The sequence below is a fragment of the Brassica oleracea genome, chromosome C3, assembly GCF_000695525.1.
Source record: "Brassica oleracea var. oleracea cultivar TO1000 chromosome C3, BOL, whole genome shotgun sequence".
NCBI classification, from domain to species: Eukaryota; Viridiplantae; Streptophyta; class Magnoliopsida; order Brassicales; family Brassicaceae; genus Brassica; species Brassica oleracea.
The window spans coordinates 33,321,875-33,341,863 of record NC_027750.1 but is presented as its reverse complement, the minus strand read 5'-3'; the positions used below and the strand labels follow the sequence as shown (position 1 = coordinate 33,341,863).

Below are 19,989 nucleotides of genomic sequence, written 5' to 3'. Positions count from 1 at the left end.
TTCTTGATTTGCCAGAGACTGAAACTGTTCCTTCCAGTAAAATTGTCGATCTTCATATTCATCCCAGACATCTTCTCACCAGATTCAACCCGAAGCTCTGATACTAGTTTGTTGTGACAGATGTGAGAAGATAGAGATTAACATATGGATAAACAATAAAGAAAGACACCGAGACTTAACGTGGTTCACCCCTAACGGTTACATCCATGGGCAAAGAGAGATTTTATTGATGGAGAAATTACAGAGATCTGTCTACAAGAAGATCAGATCTAGTTTCTCTACGGCTGCTAACTAGGTTTAGAGGAGGCACAAGATATATATTGTTGTGTCCTAGAAAATCCTAGCACTAGTGAGCTTCAAAATATTAAGGCCCAACAGATTCAAGATATTATTCAACATTATACATCATCCAAATTATTCTCCGTACATTAAGTGTATGTTTGGTATTATATCCACCGACCACATAATTAGAAGATATTGCTATGCGTCTGTTAAAGACTAACACACCTACACCTTTAGTCATGTCAAGAAGTAGGAGATTTCCGGAAATAAAATTATAAATTATATTATTGTTAATGACTCAATTCAGATAAGCTATCCATCTGAATATCCAAAGTTTAAGAGGTGGAAAACATAAGGTAAATGGAGAAAGACTTGTACCAGAAATAGACTTCTGCTACTACTTATAACAGCTTGTTGTATCGGAAATCTATGTACATAACTACTGTAGATCACTACACTTCATGCGGAATTACGATTAGAAGTTTCCTCGAAAAAGCTAAGACTTTGTTCAAACAATCAAAAGGATACAAGAAACTTTGGATACAATACCACCACTTGAATCAACGATGGTGATTTCCTGAAAACTGGAGCTGCAACGTGGCTTTGCTACAACCCACTGTCAGCTATATTATTCTTTGCCACTACCATTTTCTGCCATGAGACTCATGACTTTTTTTATTTGTCATTTACAGAACCCCACCAGAATTAAATGGGTATCTGCAACAATTAGCATTTAACGAAATGCACAAACTAACTTCATTTTGATAAAATACTTTCAAGGACGCATGCACCTTTGATTAGGCCTGGGACTTATTATCCGAGATCCGGATTCGATTCGAGATCCGCTCCGGATCCGCTCCGAAAATAGGATATCCGGGGTGCCCGGATCCGAATTCGGATAGTAAAATCTTGGATCCGTGCAAACCGAATCTGGATCCGGATATCTTAATTTTTAGGTCCGGATATCCGGATTAAGATCCGGATCCGTATTTTTAAAATACATTAAATTTTTAAATTTTATTAATATTAATATTTGATATATTAATATTTGATATATTAATATTTATACATGAATTAATCTTATAATATTATATTTTAGTTTTTACAATATTATAAACATATATAAATATATTTATAAATATTTAATTTATGTATTATATTAAAAAAATTAGTATATTAAAAAATTATTTTTAATTATTTTGACGGATCCGGATCCGGATATCCGCGGATAATATAATATCGAGACGGATATCCGAAACCCGGATATCCGGAAACTACGAATCCGGATCCGGATATTAAATCCACGGATCCGACGGATCCGGATCCGGATCCGACGGATCCGGATCCGGATCCGGATACATTAAATTTCCCGGATATCCGGATCCGTCCCAGGGCTACCTTTGATGAGGTGGACATTTCTTGTGAAATAGAGAATGGTAAAGATTAACTGCAAAAAAAATGAATAGAAGAAATAAACAGTTAATTATAAGGAACATCTGGCAGAATCGAATGGACAATTGTTCCTATTTGGGTGTTTACAAACCATATGTTCTATCATATTTCCTTTGCCAGTAACGTCTCAACTGAAAATCTTTTTTTTCCAACCCCTGTTCCTACATCATGTCATTACTAAGATAAACAAAGACACAAAAGCTTGGCAGGATGCTGACCAAGATAACCAATCGCTGTATAATTGTTATGAAATTATATGTGGGACCATCAAGATGTTCGACCGCTGCTTTGGTAAAATCAGAAATCCCATCTGCAAAGATCTGAGAACATAGTTTAGATGTTCTACAACTTTTCACATCTTATGGTTTGCTTGTTTGGAGAGTGGTTGTAGTACTTACTCTGATTTTGGAGGTCCAAGAGACAAAAGTGTTTGAAAAATGATTTATGAGGTTCCATCAACAAACTCATCAGCCATGACAGCCGGATGATCACCCCACTTTGGAGTCAAGGAAAGAATTACCAAAACATTTCATCTCTTGGAAAAGAGGAACCCTGCATAAAACATATGTAACAGTACAGTCTATCCTCAAAATAAAAAGCTTCCAACTTTATACTAAAATGCCTTGTATAACCCTTTATAAAACTCCATACAAAAGCAAATCAGAAAGTTTTAAGAGACAATGACCTTGGTGAATAAAACTGAAAGCCATGATGATTATGTACGACATGTCTTGCAAATAAAGCTTGGTGAATCATGTTGGAACTCGTCTTTGACAAAAATGGTTTTGGACCATTTTCGGTAAGTTTTTGGGCGAAGACGTTCGTCAAAATAACCGAACGTTTGAAAAACACTATGAAGTAGTGTAACCTCATGTCAAAACCGAAGTTGTTGTGAATGAGAAATGGAAGTCCAAATTTAGTGACTTACAAAACTCGTAAAGCTTTAAAATTTGGCTAAGTATAAAAATTATCAAATGTCACACATTGGATATTTGGGTTTGGATTTGAATTTGTTAGATGGATATTGCGTCCACTACTTATTCATATAAATTTTATTGATGACTATCTTTATGTTTGTAAAACATAAAATGAAAATCCAAATTAAAAAAAAAAAAAATTTATGTTCGATTTGATCAAATAAATAATATATTTCTTATTGTTAAGTCATTAAAAAATCTAGTAAAGGGAATCAAATACCATAATGACAACATTGATTTTTGACTTAAAGTACTCCATTGTTCTCAACGTTTGGTTTTAAAAACCATAACGTAATGTCATTTCATTTCCTATAAATAAGGCTTGTTAGCGATAAAGAAAGTGACGAACACATTCATACGATCAACAACAACAAAACCAAGATCCTCTACTTGAATATTTATTTTTTTATTTTTTGAGTCTCAGAGTACATCACAGAAATAGGGTCCATAGATTCTGTTTTTCGCTGATGGTAAACATAAACAATGTTGCAGTTGTATCCTGGAAATCTGAGCGCCGTGAAACCGTCACACTACGGGGCGTTTAAAGATTTAAGGAAAGAGGTTAACTATCTCGACTCTGCAATTCTTCTTTATTTTTATATTTCGGTATTAAAATTTTAATTTATTTTCTTATTATTCTTTACAAATATCAGTTGTCTATGGTAGTAAAATAAAGTTCCTACACTCTTAAATCTTTAAATATTGTTTATGCTTTTTCACTAACAATACTGATATTTTGTCGAAAGTTTTTTCTAAGAACATGTTATATGAAATAAGGAATTAAATCATTCTTGGAACCGGGAAAAGCAAGATGATGGAAATCATTTTTTCATCAGAATTATCGTTTATTTACTATTATAGTTTTCAGTCAATTGTTTCTTTTGTTGAGCAGGTGTTCATCATCCTAACAATCAAACTGGAAAACAAATGCAGGGTTTGTTGAGTTATTTTATTGCAGTTTTTAATAGAATAAAAAAAAAGCTGTTGGTTTTTAATTTTGATTTTGGTTTGACATGTTCAAAGCACTGATTTGGTTTCCATTGTTTTTAACTCTTAAAACGTTTTACTGCCTCATAAAGGTGTTTAAAAGAAAAAGTTACTAGTCACAGTGTGTGTTAATGCTTTGACTTGTCTGATTTAATTATCAAGATTAACGTTTTTTGTTTCATTGTTACAGATTTTCTCCTTAAGCGTAATTTAATTTAGTTATTAAAAACATGTGTGACCAATGAGAAAAGAAAAGGATATTCAAGTTTTATGTATGGTGATACCATAGTTATATATATATATATATATATATATATATATATATATAAACATTTTGATCTTTGAGAGATTAAGTTGCGTGGATGGAAATGGATTTTGTGAGTCGACGCCCCAAATTAAGTTTGGGAGAGGTCTGCCACATATAAATCATTTGCCATAGAAAATAAAATGTTTGTTGATAGCAATCAAAAACATTTATATTTCATCAATGCTTAAATGCAAGTTACAAGAAGATTGACCATGCAAAAACAATGAGAATTTTCAGACCAATGTGACTGAAACTGACATGTGTATTGTAGTTTCTAAAGTTAATATGGTTGAGAATAATCATATAAATTGTGTGGGTTTTGATAGCAAAAATAATATCTTGTAATGATATGTATATTTGGTAAAAAAAAATCAAAATATGTGTTTGGAAAAGATCCAAAACATACAAGTTAGATTTAAAAATCAACTTGAGAGAACTATGAAAATAGTTGTATGAAAAATGTCAATTTCTAAAAATGAAATACATTTTTTTAAGAAAATTGTAATAATTTTCAAAAATGCTTTTTATTTAAATCTAAAGGAGTTGTAGATTAATTTTCTAAACTCTTAAGAGATGTTAAATGTAAATGTGCATGTTTTTTGAGTTATCTCAAGAAATGTGGGGGAAACTTTGTTTACCATATAAAGTTGTTGGCAAGAGACCAAATGAACTTAGTGATAGTTATCACAATATAATTTAAAAAAAAGCTAATGTCATACACTGAGTTTGTGTATAATGATTAATTGTATCTTGAAAAAAGATGACAAAATTCATTAGACAATTGATCTCGACTAATCTCAAGAGATTATGTTGAATGTGATGACAACCTAGGATCCTTTTATTAAAGGTGTGTCATGAGATCAAGTTGTTATATCATCTAAAGGAATGGGTAGCCTGTGAATTAAGATGAGGTTTGGCGGTAACTCTACCTAACTGACTGGAGATCCCAAGAAATAGGTTCAAGGAAACAACTAAGTCAAACTAAATCTGCCTAAAGCACTGTAAGACTTCGGTCTATACCCAGTTCCTATGATGACTAAACAGTGCTACATGTAAGGATTATAGGATAAGCATTTGCTTTTAATGATTTGTGTCCATAGCTTTGAGATATGAATGGAGTAGTACATGATACTCCTCTAAACAAAGCTAATGGCAAATCACCTGGTGAGTGTGAAATGAGGCCGTTTCTAGGAGAATGAAGGAAAGGCTATATCCACCAAGTTCACTCATGATTAACCAACTGTTCACGGCGATTAACCAGGACTGTTCACGGCCAAAATGAACACAATAGAGAACCTAGTTCTGTGAGAGAATGAAACTGTGTTATAGCTATTGTCTAGGTTTACACCAAAGCCCGGGAGGTTCAAGACATCATGGCCACCTCCTGGCCGAGTAAATCCGATAGCTATTAACAATGACTGGTTCAAGCTGAAAAATTGCTACCAACTCATCATGCAGTGGATTTTTTGTTTGTACTCTCAAAAGTCTTTAGGTCGAGTCTTGTCTAGGAAGTCAAGTATGTCGAGTCGTCTAGTGTCTAGAGTCATTTCTATTCATGTGGGGGATTGTTGGAACTCGTTTTTGACAAAAATTGTTTTGGACCATTTTCGGTAAGTTTCTGGGCGAAGACGTTCGTCGGAATAACTGAATGTTTGAAAAACACTATGAAGTAGTGTAACCTCATGTCAAAACCGAAGTTGTTGTGAATGAGAAATGGAAGTCCAAATTTAGTGACTTACAAAGCTTGTAAAACTTTAAAATTTGGCTAAGTATAAAAATTAGCAAATGTCACACATTGGATATTTGAGTTTGGATTTGAATTTGTTAGATGGATATTGTCACCACTACTTATTCATATAAATTTTATTGATGACTATCTTTATGTTTGTAAAACATAAAATGAAAATCCAAATTAAAAAAAAAAATTATTTATGTTTGATTTGATCAAATAAATTATATATTTCTTATTGTTAAGTCATTAAAAAATCAAGTCAAAGGGATCAAATACCATGATGACAACATTGATTTTTGACTTAAAGTACTCCATTGTTCTCAACGTTTGGTTTTAAAAACCATAACGTAATGTCATTTCATTTCCTATAAATAAGGCTTGTTAGCCATAAGGAAAGTGACGAATACATTCATACGATCAACAACAACAAAACCAAGATCCTCTACTTGAATATTTTTATTTTTATTTTTTGAGTCTGAGAGTACATCACAGAAATATGGTCGATAGATTCTGTTTTTCGGTGATGGTAAACAGAAACAATGCTGCAGTTGTATTCTGGTAATCTGAGCGCCCTGAAACCGTCACACTACGGGGCGTTTAAAGATTTAAGGAAAGAGATTAACTATCTCGACTCTGCAATTCTTCTTTATTTTTATATTTCGGTATTAAATTTTAATTTATGTTCTTATTATTCTTTACAAATATCAGTTGTCCTATGGTAGTAAAATAAAGTTCATACAAATCACACTATTCATCATAATTCCAGAAATTTGTCTCATAGTATTTCAGCGGCTTCATTGAATTTCATGTACAACTCGTTGGCAGCCTGGTCCCATACGTATACATTCATAAGAAGTCCCTTGCAAAAGGTCGTCGAGAGTGCGTTAAATTTTGACGTAAATACAGGGGAATCTCGGTAGTATATCCAATTTGAAACAGCATACTCTGTGGCTGTAGATTAACCAATACTCCCCGAGTGGAAGCTATCAACTTGATCAAGTACCGGGCCGTTAACGAGAGATTGTACAACATCTACATCATTCGATGGCGAAATTGTCTACGTAAAGGGGTGTTAAAACCTTAATGAAATTTGAAATAATTACGGAAGTAAGTCATCCAAGGTAGGAGAATATGAAGCTTACCATAGAGGTTTTCGAATAAATGGAACATGAACTTGTCTGTGTCAGTGAACAAACGCTTTTTTTCTCAATCTCTGAGAAGACATCGTTGTGTGTAAAAAAAATTGTTTGATGGTGATCAACAACTCAGTAAATGTCCTTACTTTTGGTTGCGAAGTAATTCAGTAGGTTGTAGGTGGTCCCATGCTTTAGTTTTGTGTGGAATCAATCATCACGGAGATGAGATGAACCCTGGTATAACAGTCCCGTCGTAAACAATATTAGACAGTCATCTGGAATGTTGAATTTAAATATCAGGGACGCAAATAATCTTATTTGAAATTAGATTGCATACCTGCTCACGGATGAGGAGCAATTTGAAATAAGCATGCCCCTTTCGCTTTGTTTCTTGCTTCCCATTGATGGATTAACCGGAAACGCAACTCCGATTCCGAGAAGCCAGGGTAGACATCGTTGAAAAATTGAGCCACCGCAGCCTTGCGGGTGGATTTCGCGGATATGGTCGCCATTTCTTGATGTGGTTTATCGCTTGCGTGATGTTTGTGTGGAACAAAGATACAAATACAGGTCCTTCTTTTGCAGAGTTTCTAGCCTCCCAGAAATGTATCAGACGAAATCGTAACTCGGATTCGTGTGGACCTGGTGAGATATCTTTGAAGAGCATACCTACGTGAGACTTGGCGGAGGATATAGGGGACTTGCTGTGTGGTTTCATCGCCATAGTTTCAACTTCTTGGGAGAAGATTTTCAGGATTCAATGAATGAATGTTTTCACGAAGTGGTTTATCAAGAAGGAGAAAGAGGAGGCGAAACAAATCCATTAAGAGGGTATTGAAGAGCACAATTGATTGATGCATATGAGGTTTAGTAATTGAGATTATATGGAGACTAATCGGAGAAGACGAAGTGGAATCATCGCGCCGTTAAGAGTTTTTTTTTTCTGGGGCGCAGATTAAGAGTAAGAGAAATAATCTGGACCTAGTCATCTAGGCCTTGTCATCTGGGCCATTAAAATCAACATAGAGCCCAAACGTAGCCTTTTGAATTTTTCTCTGGACAAATAGTGGTGACGTGGCAAAACGAATGACTGTTATTGGCCGATTTTCTTTGCAGACGTGGACACCCTAAACACGCATTATATTCTCCGTTTAGTATTGTAATATATATATATATATATATATATATATATATATATAAAGCATCAATAAAATATGGCCTAAAGAATATGACCCACAAGAATTGCTGCGGAGAAACAAGCAAACAAAGCACAACACTTAAATCCATTATTCTTGAGATACTCCTCGAAGAACTATCAAATAATCATAGAAGCAAGAATCCAGCTGAGTACATAACTGCTTATGAGGGGCGAAGCCACCTTATGTACTATGTGTGCATGTGCACCCATGATAATATTTATCACTTAAATGTTGTGGGGCAAAACATTAAGAATTCGGTAGATCAGATGGTAAAACTTAGATTGTGCACCCCCAAATAATTCATATTCAAACCCTCTTTATGTCTTATTTTCTTTTTTAATTAATATTGCACCCACTATATAAACTTCCTAGCTTCTCCCCTGGTTATGATGAGTTAGGTTAAACTTTTGGTGGGTGTGTTCTTGAATCTGGAAAACAAGTCGAGAGTAAGAAGTTTTTGTTTGTTATGATACGAGAAGTATTTGATCTCTCTTCAGGAGCTGCTGATAGAAAAGTAAAATCTTAAGAAACAGCAAGGTCAAGATGATTCTGGTTGAAAGTGTTACCTGAACAATAGTCGTCACAATAAACAGAGTCAAGGGTTGTAAGGTTAACTGAGGATTTCAAAAGAACCGAGTCATAGGAGAAGACAGCATCGGATGGAGAGACAGCAACATGGAGAGAAACTAATCAGGCAGAAATTCCTGATTCCAAATTTCCAATAAAACAGAGAACCAAATTGTTATAAATGTTTCTTTTTTTAAACGGCTGTTTGCAGAGCCGTGCTTACTATGTTCCTAAAGAGGCAATTTCCTCATGCCCCCATCATATCAATCAAATTTAAGGGCCCCTTTTTTCCAAATTTTAGGACTTCATTACTCAAATCAATTGGTTAATTTGCTTAAATATCTGTGAATTATTTTACAATTTGAGCTATATCAAGGAACTTACAATAAAATTACATGAGTTATTATTGGTTATGATTTTCATGACTTGTTTCTTTTGCTGGTTTTCTTTAATGTTTTAGATTATAATTTTAATTTATTTTCATAATCTTATAAGGTATTTAATTTATCACATGATTTTGATTCTCTTATAAGTTTCTAACTTTTAAAAAATTTATTTGGCAAAATAATTCATCAGATATTTACAAAATTTTAATAGCATATTTTTTTAATATTGAATGTTTAATATCTTATTAACTTAGTTAATTCTATAAAGAATAAAACTTATATATAGTTTTTCATAACAATGCTAAATACTATATACGATTAATATCATCTATATAAGTTTTATAATAATAATTTTTACAGTTTTACATAGTAGTTATGATACATAGTTTATTTTAAGTTTTGCCTTAGAGCATCGGTATCGGGGGCCCTTAGGCCCGTCCCATACGTATTAATGGGTTGAATATAAATGAAAAAAAAATTAAAAGAGAGTGGGACGGGCCTTAAGTAAGGGCTGTTCGGGCTCGTCCCGTTGACGACGTGGCAGCACGGGAGTGGCCGATTCCATCTGTGTTGTTCGCGTGTTCTTCTCCTCGAGGAATCCGAAATCCAAAATTAAAAAAAAAATTCGAAAGCTCGAAGGCGATTGCGATGACGACGGCGAAGCCTTGATCTCCAAATCCATCTCTTCAAATCGAAAGGCAACCCTGCGTCTTCTCTCTTTCACTGGAGTTGGAGATCGGTATTATCTTCGCTGGCGAGGTCGCAGCTTCCGGCGTCGTTTGATCCCTCGATCCTTCTCCAAAGCTCAATCCACATCGGTTCGCTTCCGTTCCAAAACGACGAGAAGCAATCCTCCCCAAAACCATTGAGAATCGTCCCAATCTTAACAAGGTATGTTTTTCAAGTCCGATCTGATTTTGGAAATTTTTTTAGGGTTTTCTAGAAATTCGAAGAATAAAATGGTATTTATCCGAGTGTTTGTTAGATTCGATGGGAAAAAGATATAGATTCATTGGTTTGAGAACAATTGTATAGTTGCTAGGGTTCGGCAATTTATGATAGTTCGTATAGATATCCGCAGCTTTCTATGGTTCGGTTGTATGATTGTTTCGTTGTAGCTTGTGTGATTGTTTCGTGTTGATTGTATGGTTGTTCAAATTTCTAAGTTTGGAGCTTTAGTATAGATTTCTATGAACAAATGTATGATTGTTTCGTATAGATTTCTATGGTTTGAGATCAATTGTTTAAGTGGTTTAGATTTCTATGAACAAATTTGATCCGTAAAGATTTAAATATCTCATGTCATTTGTCTTGATTAGCTTTTTTCATGAGACTTTGCATTTTCATAGTTTATAGAGTAATGTTTATTAAAATCTTGCAATAGTAATGCAGTGAACTGATTGTTTCTCTGTCTTCTGTTAGACATTTAAGCCACTGATGTTTTAAAAGAAAGTTGATAGCTTTTTAGTTGTGTATTAAGTTGGGATTAGACATTTCTTGTTCGGAGTTGGCCATTAAGGCGGTGATGTACTTTGTAGTCTTCACTTCCTCCTATTTAAATCTCTTCTCTTTTCTATCTTCTATCATCTCATTAGTCTTTTTCCAAGAAATCTCTTATATTTTGTTACTGTTATGGATCCAAACAATCTTCCTAGCAAGTCCTCTAGCTACGTAGGACTACTTCACAGTCAACAAGGTAGCGTGTTCCATGAAAACTTTCCTTATGAAAGTTTTCATTCTAGTGTTAACTTCGGAGAATCACAGCCTTTTCCGGCTTTCAGCTCACAACAATCTCAAGATGCACCATTAGAGCCACCAGTACAGACACCAGCTGCACGTGGTGTAAGGCGCAAATGGAATCCAGCAGATGATGAGGTACTGATCAGTGCGTGGCTTAACACTTCGAAGGATGCGATTCGTCAATTGGCGTATGGTGGTGGGTCTGACACAGTTGACGAGTATGTCAGAATTGGAGAAACAACAGCTCGAAGAAGTTTGCACAATTTCGCCGCGGGAATAATCGACTTGTTTGGCGATGAATACCTAAGACGTCCCACACCGGAGGATCTGCAAAGACTACTATATATTGGAGAACAACGTGGGTTTCCAGGGATGATTGGAAGCATCGACTGTATGCATTGGGAGTGGAAGAATTGCCCCACGGCTTGGAAAGGAATGTATTCACGAGGAACCGATAAACCAACGATTGTCTTGGAGGCGGTAGCTTCATATGACCTCTGGATTTGGCACGCGTTTTTTGGAGCTCCAGGTACTATGAACGATCTTAATATTCTCGATCGATCACCCGTTTTTGATGACATTATTAACGGAATAGCGCCACAAGTTAACTTCGCCCCTACAAAGCTAGGCACCTCACTGGTTGTTTGCACTAATATAATTTTATGAGAAAGGCCAAAAAACATCGAAATTGTAGATGAAACGACTAAGGGGATAAAAGAAGGTGAAAAGTCTCTCACACCACCGGCGACCGTGGCAACGAAGCAGAATAAATAAGTGAAAGACGGCTAAGATAAAAAGAAATTTAAGATATAAGGTAGATAGTTCTCTTTCTACCCACTCCATCAATGTGTTTTAATTATAAACTATATCTCTATCTGCGCAACCACGCGGATTTTTGTTTTCATTTATTTTTATATAAATATTTTGTTTTCAATTTTAAATTGATATATATTATAATATGTATGTGTTTATCAATTTTTAAAACATAATAAGTTTACAGTATATTTTTTTCTTTGAATAGATTGTTTCAAACTTTCAAATGTATTTATATCTTCTTCTCCGAGCCGGCTCTTCCATAGGTCCAAATTTTTTTTATGTTATTTTACTAATTAAAAAGGTCTATTTTTGTTTGTTAAATATCAATTAGTTGGTGAAATTATAATAAAAAGTGTATGATTAACTAAATATAATTTAAATACAATAAGAACAAAAAATTAACTTACACCATTCTCAATTTTTCTATTAACAAAATCTAATTTATACACAAAAACTCATTTTTAATTTTTTTTCTTTGAATACCACAATTTTTTATTTAATTCATGGAAATAGAATAAATAAAAGTTGAGAAAAAACTTATAAAAAGGTCTTTATTTTATATTTCACCTTAGCTCATTAAATTTTTTTAAGACGGCACTGCTTCTTCTATATATATATATATTTTTGGATTATTATTTCATTATTAAAATCGTAATTATATATATAAGGATTAGTAAAATATTGTTTTATTGTCATATTCAAAGATATTGTAACATTTTACAAATTTAAAAAGTTTTAAAAAAATTAAACTTTTCGCTTCATAGATTTATATTATCGAGTAAATAATTAAACATTTAGTTTTTGTTTAATTTTTAAAATAAACTATATATTTTAAAATTTGTTTTCATTGATTTAAGGTAGTAAAGATTAATCATTGTTAGATAATATGATTTTTGTTATTTAAAAAACATCTTTATAATTTTAAAAGTTAACATCGACAAATATTTAAATATTTAGCATATAGATGTACAGTACTACAATATTAAATTATATTTATTTAATTTATACTATCTATAAATCCAATCGATCATTTATTGTTTAAATCAAATTATTGATAGCCCAATAAAAATTTCTTGTAGGCCCAAAATTTAAATGATAACATTAGATATTAAATGTAACATGACTTTCTAGGAATAGATCCATTAGGTCCATTTTTTAAAAAATCACACATGAATCAAGTTTGTGACTTCTTTTTTAATATATAAGATGCAATAATTGAGTGCGGTAAAGATATATCTTTTTGAACTTAAGAAGGTTAAACATAAGTCTATTAAAAACCCAGAGTTAGCCATTCGGTGGAGGTGTAGCCCACGACATGCCCTCTCTTGGGTATTTACATGGACGGATCCGCAGTCGTGGTAAACAGAACAATGTGATTTAGCTTCCACAACATAAAAATCGAACCCAGAATATTTTTGCATCCAGAGCCTGTCTGGTACCATTGGACCACAAGGTCCCACGATATATCTTTTCGGGTAATTTTTGAGAAACTTAAGAACCCGTATTACATAATCCAACAATTTATTATAACTTTCTGTTTAAAGAATACAAGAAATCTCAGTAAATCACAACATGAACCCTTCCACAAACAATACATATCTTTTGAAATACGTTCAAAAATCTAATTTACCATTTTTAATTTTATTTTCAGTGCATTTGAACTAATGGTATTTTCCTGACTAATAAACCTAAAATAACATAAGAATATCAGTACAAACATAATATAGTTAGAACTATTAATATAATATTATTTCAACATATTAACCATATTATATGCATACCACTACTATTTTTATTTATAATAAATAAATAATTATATATTATTATTCACAATTCATTAGTTTTAATAAACAATTTTTTTTAGCGATGTTATCATTTTGTTTATAATTTTAGGATGACACTAGATATTATAGTAAGCAGTTTTAATAAACATCATTGAAATTTTTCAGTACTATTATTTGATAAATTATTTTGCTGATTTGTCATATTTTCCATAAATTTAGTTTTAATCATAAGTCTTAACAATGAATATTTTTAAAAATACCCTAATTAAGTTTTTGAATTTCGGAGAATATATCGTCTTTATATAAATTTAAAAACTAATCTTGTTCATATGTGTTATGAAAATTTTAACCCAAATTTTAATAAATAAAATAAAATCCTAAATTATTAATATTCTTATTAATTTATTTTAGATAATGATTATTATTATTAAACATACTTAAATTTATAATTGCATAAGTTTTGCTAATTTTTTATATTTTCTATAAATTTAGTTTTAATCATTAGTTTTTATAAGCTATATATATATATATATTTAACATTAAATTTGGGATGATGCCTTTAATGTCATTGAGATTATTTTTAATCCACAATTAGAATAATTGATTGATTTTAAATCTTGCTTGCCTAATGATGGTTCGGTTATTATTAAAGAAGATTTTGATTCAAATTTATATCTCTTAAAGGACATAATTTAATACATTAATTGTCTATATTATGAAGTTAGATAATTTTAATATTAATTTTTTATCTAATAAAGTTTAGACTGAAACAAAAAGTAACATTTAAAGATATATATTACTTCGCAAAATGTACAGATCCTCACCTAATTAAAAATAACAAATAAAAATAAACATGTTAATATTGGAAGACATTGATTTTTTGAAAATTTTAGAAAAACAGAATTCATATTTAATTTACAGGACAAATGATAGAAAAGAAATATCAAAAATCCTTGTTAATTTGTAGCAATCTACCAAAAAAAAGGTATGATCCAAATCTATAGACCAGAGTATATATATCTAGAGAATCAACATAATTTTAAGATCTATCAACTTTAAAAATCTTTAAAATCTACCTAAATCAATTTCACAATAACCGGAAAGATAATTTGGAAAAATAAATATATGAAAGACATATATATGCCCCTCAAGCGAGAAAATGTATATTCTTTAATCTATATTTTTATGTTTTATAGAACTTAAATGTAATTTTAGATATAATTTTACTAAATATTATCGAAATATATTGAAATGTAAAAAATATAGAAATTTTTTATTGTGAGTGTAAAACCAACAATATAATGTTAATTTTGTACTAATAAAAAATGTATATATTGTTATATTATTAATTTGTAATTTTAATGGGACCATGTATTTACATAGGATTTTATAAAAAAAATATTATCTTATTATTTTATTGATTTATGTCATATTTTGAACCGGTTCAACTTGAGACCGAGAAAATTTATTACTTTATAGTATTTATTAATTTATAAATATTAATTTATAGAGTTTCTACTGTATTACTTCGCAAAAGGAGCAGATCCTCGCCTAATTAAAAATAAAAATAGACATATTGGAAGACACTGATTTTTGGAAACTTTCAGAAAAACATAACTCATAATTTACAGAATACTGTAAATGATAGAAAAGAAATAGTACAAATCCTTGATAATTTGTAGTAATCGACCAAAAAAAGTATGATACAAATCTATAGACCAGAGTATATATATTTAGAGAATTAACATAATTTTGAAATGTATCAACTTTAACGATCCTCAAAAATAATTTAACACAAATAAATGAAAGACACTTGTCCCTCAAGCCAGCATATAAAGTCTATAAATACATTCTTCCTAAGCGTCTAGGGTTTTTACCGTTCTCAACTCTCTCTTTAACCTAAACTCGTTCGCGTCTCATATTCTCCATGGACAATAAGTCTGCCACCACTGTTGAAGCAGATCCTGCTGTGATCGAGAAGAAAACATCTGATGTGATGCAGATATTGCAAGGATTGGCTGATCGTCTTCAGAAGATTGAAGAAAGGATGGATAGTTGTCTTCAAAAGATGGAAGAAAAGATCGATTTGTTGATCTCATCGATTAGTGTAAAAGCGGAGGCAGATAACATGTCTATCGATCAATTCTATTTTGGGCAGGAATCTGATGAAAGGTATAGTGATGACCGTTTTGGTCGTTTTTCAGATGGTCTTGGTCAGAGGCGTTATGATCGTCTTTTATATGGTCCCGGTCGTGCATGGTCAGGAGACCTTTGACCGTTTTGGTCGTGTTTCCGGTGGTCCTGGTCGCGGTCAGGAGACCGATAACCATTTTGGTCCTTTCTTCAACGGACGTGGTCGTGGTCTTAATGTTGGTGGTCCTTTTGCCGGGGGACGCTGTGGCGGTCAAGGCTTCTGTGGCTATTGTTGAGGTTATGGTGAGCGAGGAGAAGAAACCTATTTTTCTTTCTCAGATACGACGACTATCTTCGACGTTTTAGAGCATGTCCATCCATTAGAACCTCTAATGGGTTCTAATGATTAAATTAGTGGTTAATAAGATCGATTTGATTAGTTAAGAACTTTTGTTAGTGGTAATTAATTTTTCCTCCTCCAATGGGAGAATCTCATAGGGATTCTTAAAATTAATTTTTTTTTAAAAGTAGAATGATTTAAAATAAAATCATAAATTAAAATTTAATTAAAATGACATAAAAGCATATTAAAAATACAAATTAAAAATTGAGAACGAAAATGACGCCGATTAGTTGAAATCTTGATTTGTTCCAAATTTTTGCCATATATTCTCTACCAAATTAGCTTTCAATTGTTGATGTATTGTTCTATCACGAACTCGATTCCGAATGCTCATCATATTGCCGAGATTTGAAGGCATATCTGTAGAATACGTGAAATCCACTTGTGAACTTTGGTTTGATTCCGGTTGTGCGAAAACTGATACATCAAACTGAGTGTACCCATCTCGTTCGTCTTCTACGATCATATTATGTATAATGATACATTCTCTCATTATCTTTCCAATTTTTATTTTATCCCACAAAAGAGCTGGATTTTTGACTATGGCAAATCGAGCTTGCAAAACCCCAAAAGCACGCTCGACATCTTTACGTACAACTTCTTGATGGGTAGCGAATAAGGATGCTTTCAGACCTTGCGGAAGTGGAACAGATTGGACAAAAGTAGCCCATTTTGGATAAATATCATCTGTGAGGTAGTAAGCCAAATGGTACTCATGTCCGTTGACAATGTACTTAACTTTTGGAGCTCGACCTTGTAATATATCATAAAAAACCGGTGATCTATCAAGAATAATGATATCGTTTAATGTACCTGGAGGTCCAAAAAACGCATGCCATATTCAGAGATCTTGTGAAGCGACCGCTTCTAAAACGATGGTTGGCTTTCCTGATCCACGTGTATATTGACCTTTCCATGCGGTCGGACAATTCTTCCACTCCCAATGCATACAGTCAATGCTTCCTATCATCCCGGGAAATCCACGTATCTCTCCAATATCGAGTAGTTGTTGAAGATCTTCTGGCGTGGGTCTTCTTAGATACTCATCTCCAAATAAATTTATGATTCCTTCAACAAAATTTTTCAAGCATAAAAGCGCAGTGCTCTCACGAAGTCGGAGGTATTCGTCGACCGCATCTGTTGGGCAACCATATGCCATCATACGAATTGCTGCCGTCGCCTTTTGTAACGGAGAGTGACCGAACCTTCCAGTAGCATCTCTTCTTTGTTGAAAGTATGGGATTTCAGCGGAGAGTCGATCAACAATATGCATGAACAAGGGCTTGTTCATTCGATACCTGCGTCGAAACATGTGAGAATGATCTGTTGCATCTTCACTAAAATAATTCTTCCATAACTGCATGTGTCCTTGTTCCCGTTGTCTTTCAATGTAGGCTTGTTTTTTTTTTGACCTTGATGCTTCTTGGCGATTTTCATTATGAATGAGGAGATTTTCGAAATGTTGATCGGAAATTTTCATCCATCATTTCTTCAATATTATTATTAGAAGAAGAAGCCATTTAGAAGAGATATGGCAAAAGAAATGGTATTTGAGCTTGGGAAGAGAAATGATAAGAGAAATTAAATTTGCTTTAAGAGAAATGGTAATGGTATTTGACCTTGGGAGAAATGGTATTTGAGCTTGGGAGAAATGGTAATGGAGCTTGAGATAAATGGTATTGGAGCTTGGGAGAAAGGGTAAAGCAGTTTGGGAGAAATGATATTGGCGTTTCGGAGACAATTGAATTTGCTTTAGAAATGTGTAGAGACAAAGTCACAAAAAGAAACGTAACTTGAGAAATGTTTAGAGACAAAGTCACAAAAAGAAAGCCAACTTCTTCTATTACAAAAGGAAACACAACATTTCATATTACACTCGGCAAGGTTTATAAAGAGTACACAACTTCTTCTATTACATGCTCTTGTCTTTTTTGTTGTCACATGTTGGCTCCACCTGCGAAAGCAAGTCACGAGTGTGAGTTAAGCTGTGTTTTCTCATAAGCCGAACACTATACCAATATCATGACAGAACATACCAGCGAAGTCACATGTGTGCATAAAGTTGGCGCTTCTTCTGTCACATGTATTCACATGTCTTGGCTTCTTCTGTCACATATATTCACATGTCTTGGCTTTTTCTTCTGTGACAACCTGCTGTATACACAACCAAGAGAAAAACAAGGCATTAACACAGAGAGAGTCGAGAGTCATATTAAACATACTAACAGAACCAATATTATACATTAAGATTCAACATTAAGAGTCTAGAGTCATATTTCACACATTACAAAGAGTCGATACAAGTTCAGAGAAACAAGAAGCATAAAGACAGATAAGCAAATGCATAAAGACATAGAAGAAAATGCTTAAAGACACACAACTTAACACTCAAACTAACTTGTCAACATATCCTTAATAAGCTTATTTTGTAAGGCACTTTCGAGTTCACTTAAAGGCTCAGTCTTGGTAATTAGGCTGTCAAGCAATTTTTGCTTGTTTAGAGCATCCTTGAGAGCAAAGTCCTTCTGCCTAAGCTCCCACATGCTCTGAATCTCTTTTCCTTCCTCTTCCAAGTTCGTTTGCTTGCTCACTGACCTTTTTCCTTTCACCTTGGCTGCCTTCACACCAATAGGCCGTTGCTCATCCTCTCCTGGCACACACGTTGATGAATGTGCGCTTTGATCATCTAACTTCCTTCTTTTAGAATGAACTTTATCCTTAGTTGAAGAAGCTCCACACCATTTCTGATCATGGCGGAGTTCCAACCACGCATGTTCCAATGTGAATTTTACCTTGTAGTCATTGTAGAAAATCTCGTGGGCCATCTTCAAAACGTCATTCTCATTTTGTCCACTCGATCTCTGTTTTGTTGCAGCTTCATAACATCCAACAAACTTACATATGCCTTCATTAATCTTCCCCCACCTTTGTTTACAGTGCGTTGCCTCCCTCTTTTGAGAACCATCCACCTTTGGACTCGCAGCAAAATAAGAAACAATTCGTTTCCAAAACGCAATTGCTTTCTGCTCATTCCCAACCACTGCGTCTTTGGAGGTGTTCAACCAAACGCTTATTAGCACACCATCTTCTGTTGGTGACCATTTACGTCTCTCTTTACGGTCAGACACAGTCTCTGCATCTTCATGGCCATCTTCAGTCCATTGTGAACCGAACACAGAGGCATCAGACGCAGAGAGGTCAACACTAGGCTCAAGAGGGACAGACTGATAAGGGTGTTGAGTGATGTTCGGGTTTTGACTGTTTAAGAGGTTTTGAAAGCTAGAATGTTGGCTATATGGATCCATTAGCTTTGGCGAAGGCAATAGCTTAGGAGTCCAGTTTTATAGTTCTTAAAGTTTTAGTTGTTAAAGTTTTAAAGGCAAGTTTAAATGTTGTTAAAGTTTTTTAGTTGTTGAAGTTTTAAGTTTTTAAATGTATGTTGTTGTTAATGGCAATCAATATCCACACCTAAAACTAAAACAACCACGCAAACTACATCACTTCAAACCTAAAGTCCATTTAATTCCCTACCTAATCAATATCCAACAACCATTAAAGAAAATCTACTTACAGAGAAGAAGCTTTTTATTACCTCTTCCCATCTGTGAAGTGAAAGACATAAGCTTTGATGACGTTGAATCCGTTGCCTTTTTCTGAAAGTGGTTCCGTAATAACTCATCAACTTGCTTCCACGCACATCCTCAACCCTCAGACAACCAACAAAGAAAGTAAAATTAAAAGCTAGTTCTCTGTAAAGAGATAAACGAAAACCAATAACCAACAACAATAGACATGGAGACTCTGTTTCTATAACAATACGAAAACAAAAACAATAATCTCATCATCATCACTTATTAAAATCAACCAACCCAAACTGTGTTTCTATGCCAAAAGACTCCATTTTTCAACAGTCACACGAAGCTTAAGCATCATCATTAGTTAAAATCAACCAAGAAACCCAAGATCATCATCATCACTAGTTAAAATCAACCAACAATAACTCGGTTTCTATGCAAAGGATTCGAGTTTTTTCAACATCATCATGCAAAATCATCATCGACATCAGTTTTTACAACTTATTTTTCTAC

At 33.4% G+C, this 19,989-nt stretch overlaps 1 protein-coding gene across 1 annotated transcript; it reads right to left on the bottom strand.

Annotated features, from left to right (window-relative positions):
* Positions 1 to 18,294: 18,294 nt before the first annotated feature.
* Positions 18,295 to 19,206, bottom strand: LOC106330427 (glutathione S-transferase T3-like). Its single transcript, XM_013768894.1, has one exon. The coding sequence runs from the start codon at positions 19,204 to 19,206 to the stop codon at positions 18,295 to 18,297; it is 912 nt and encodes a 303-aa protein (XP_013624348.1).
* Between the last annotated feature and the right edge of the window lie 783 nt (positions 19,207 to 19,989).

Excerpts from the sequence above, each read along its gene's own strand:
- LOC106330427 (XM_013768894.1), bottom strand. The coding sequence starts at position 19,206 with ATGGATCCATATAGCCAACATTCTAGCTTTCAAAACCTCTTAAACAGT.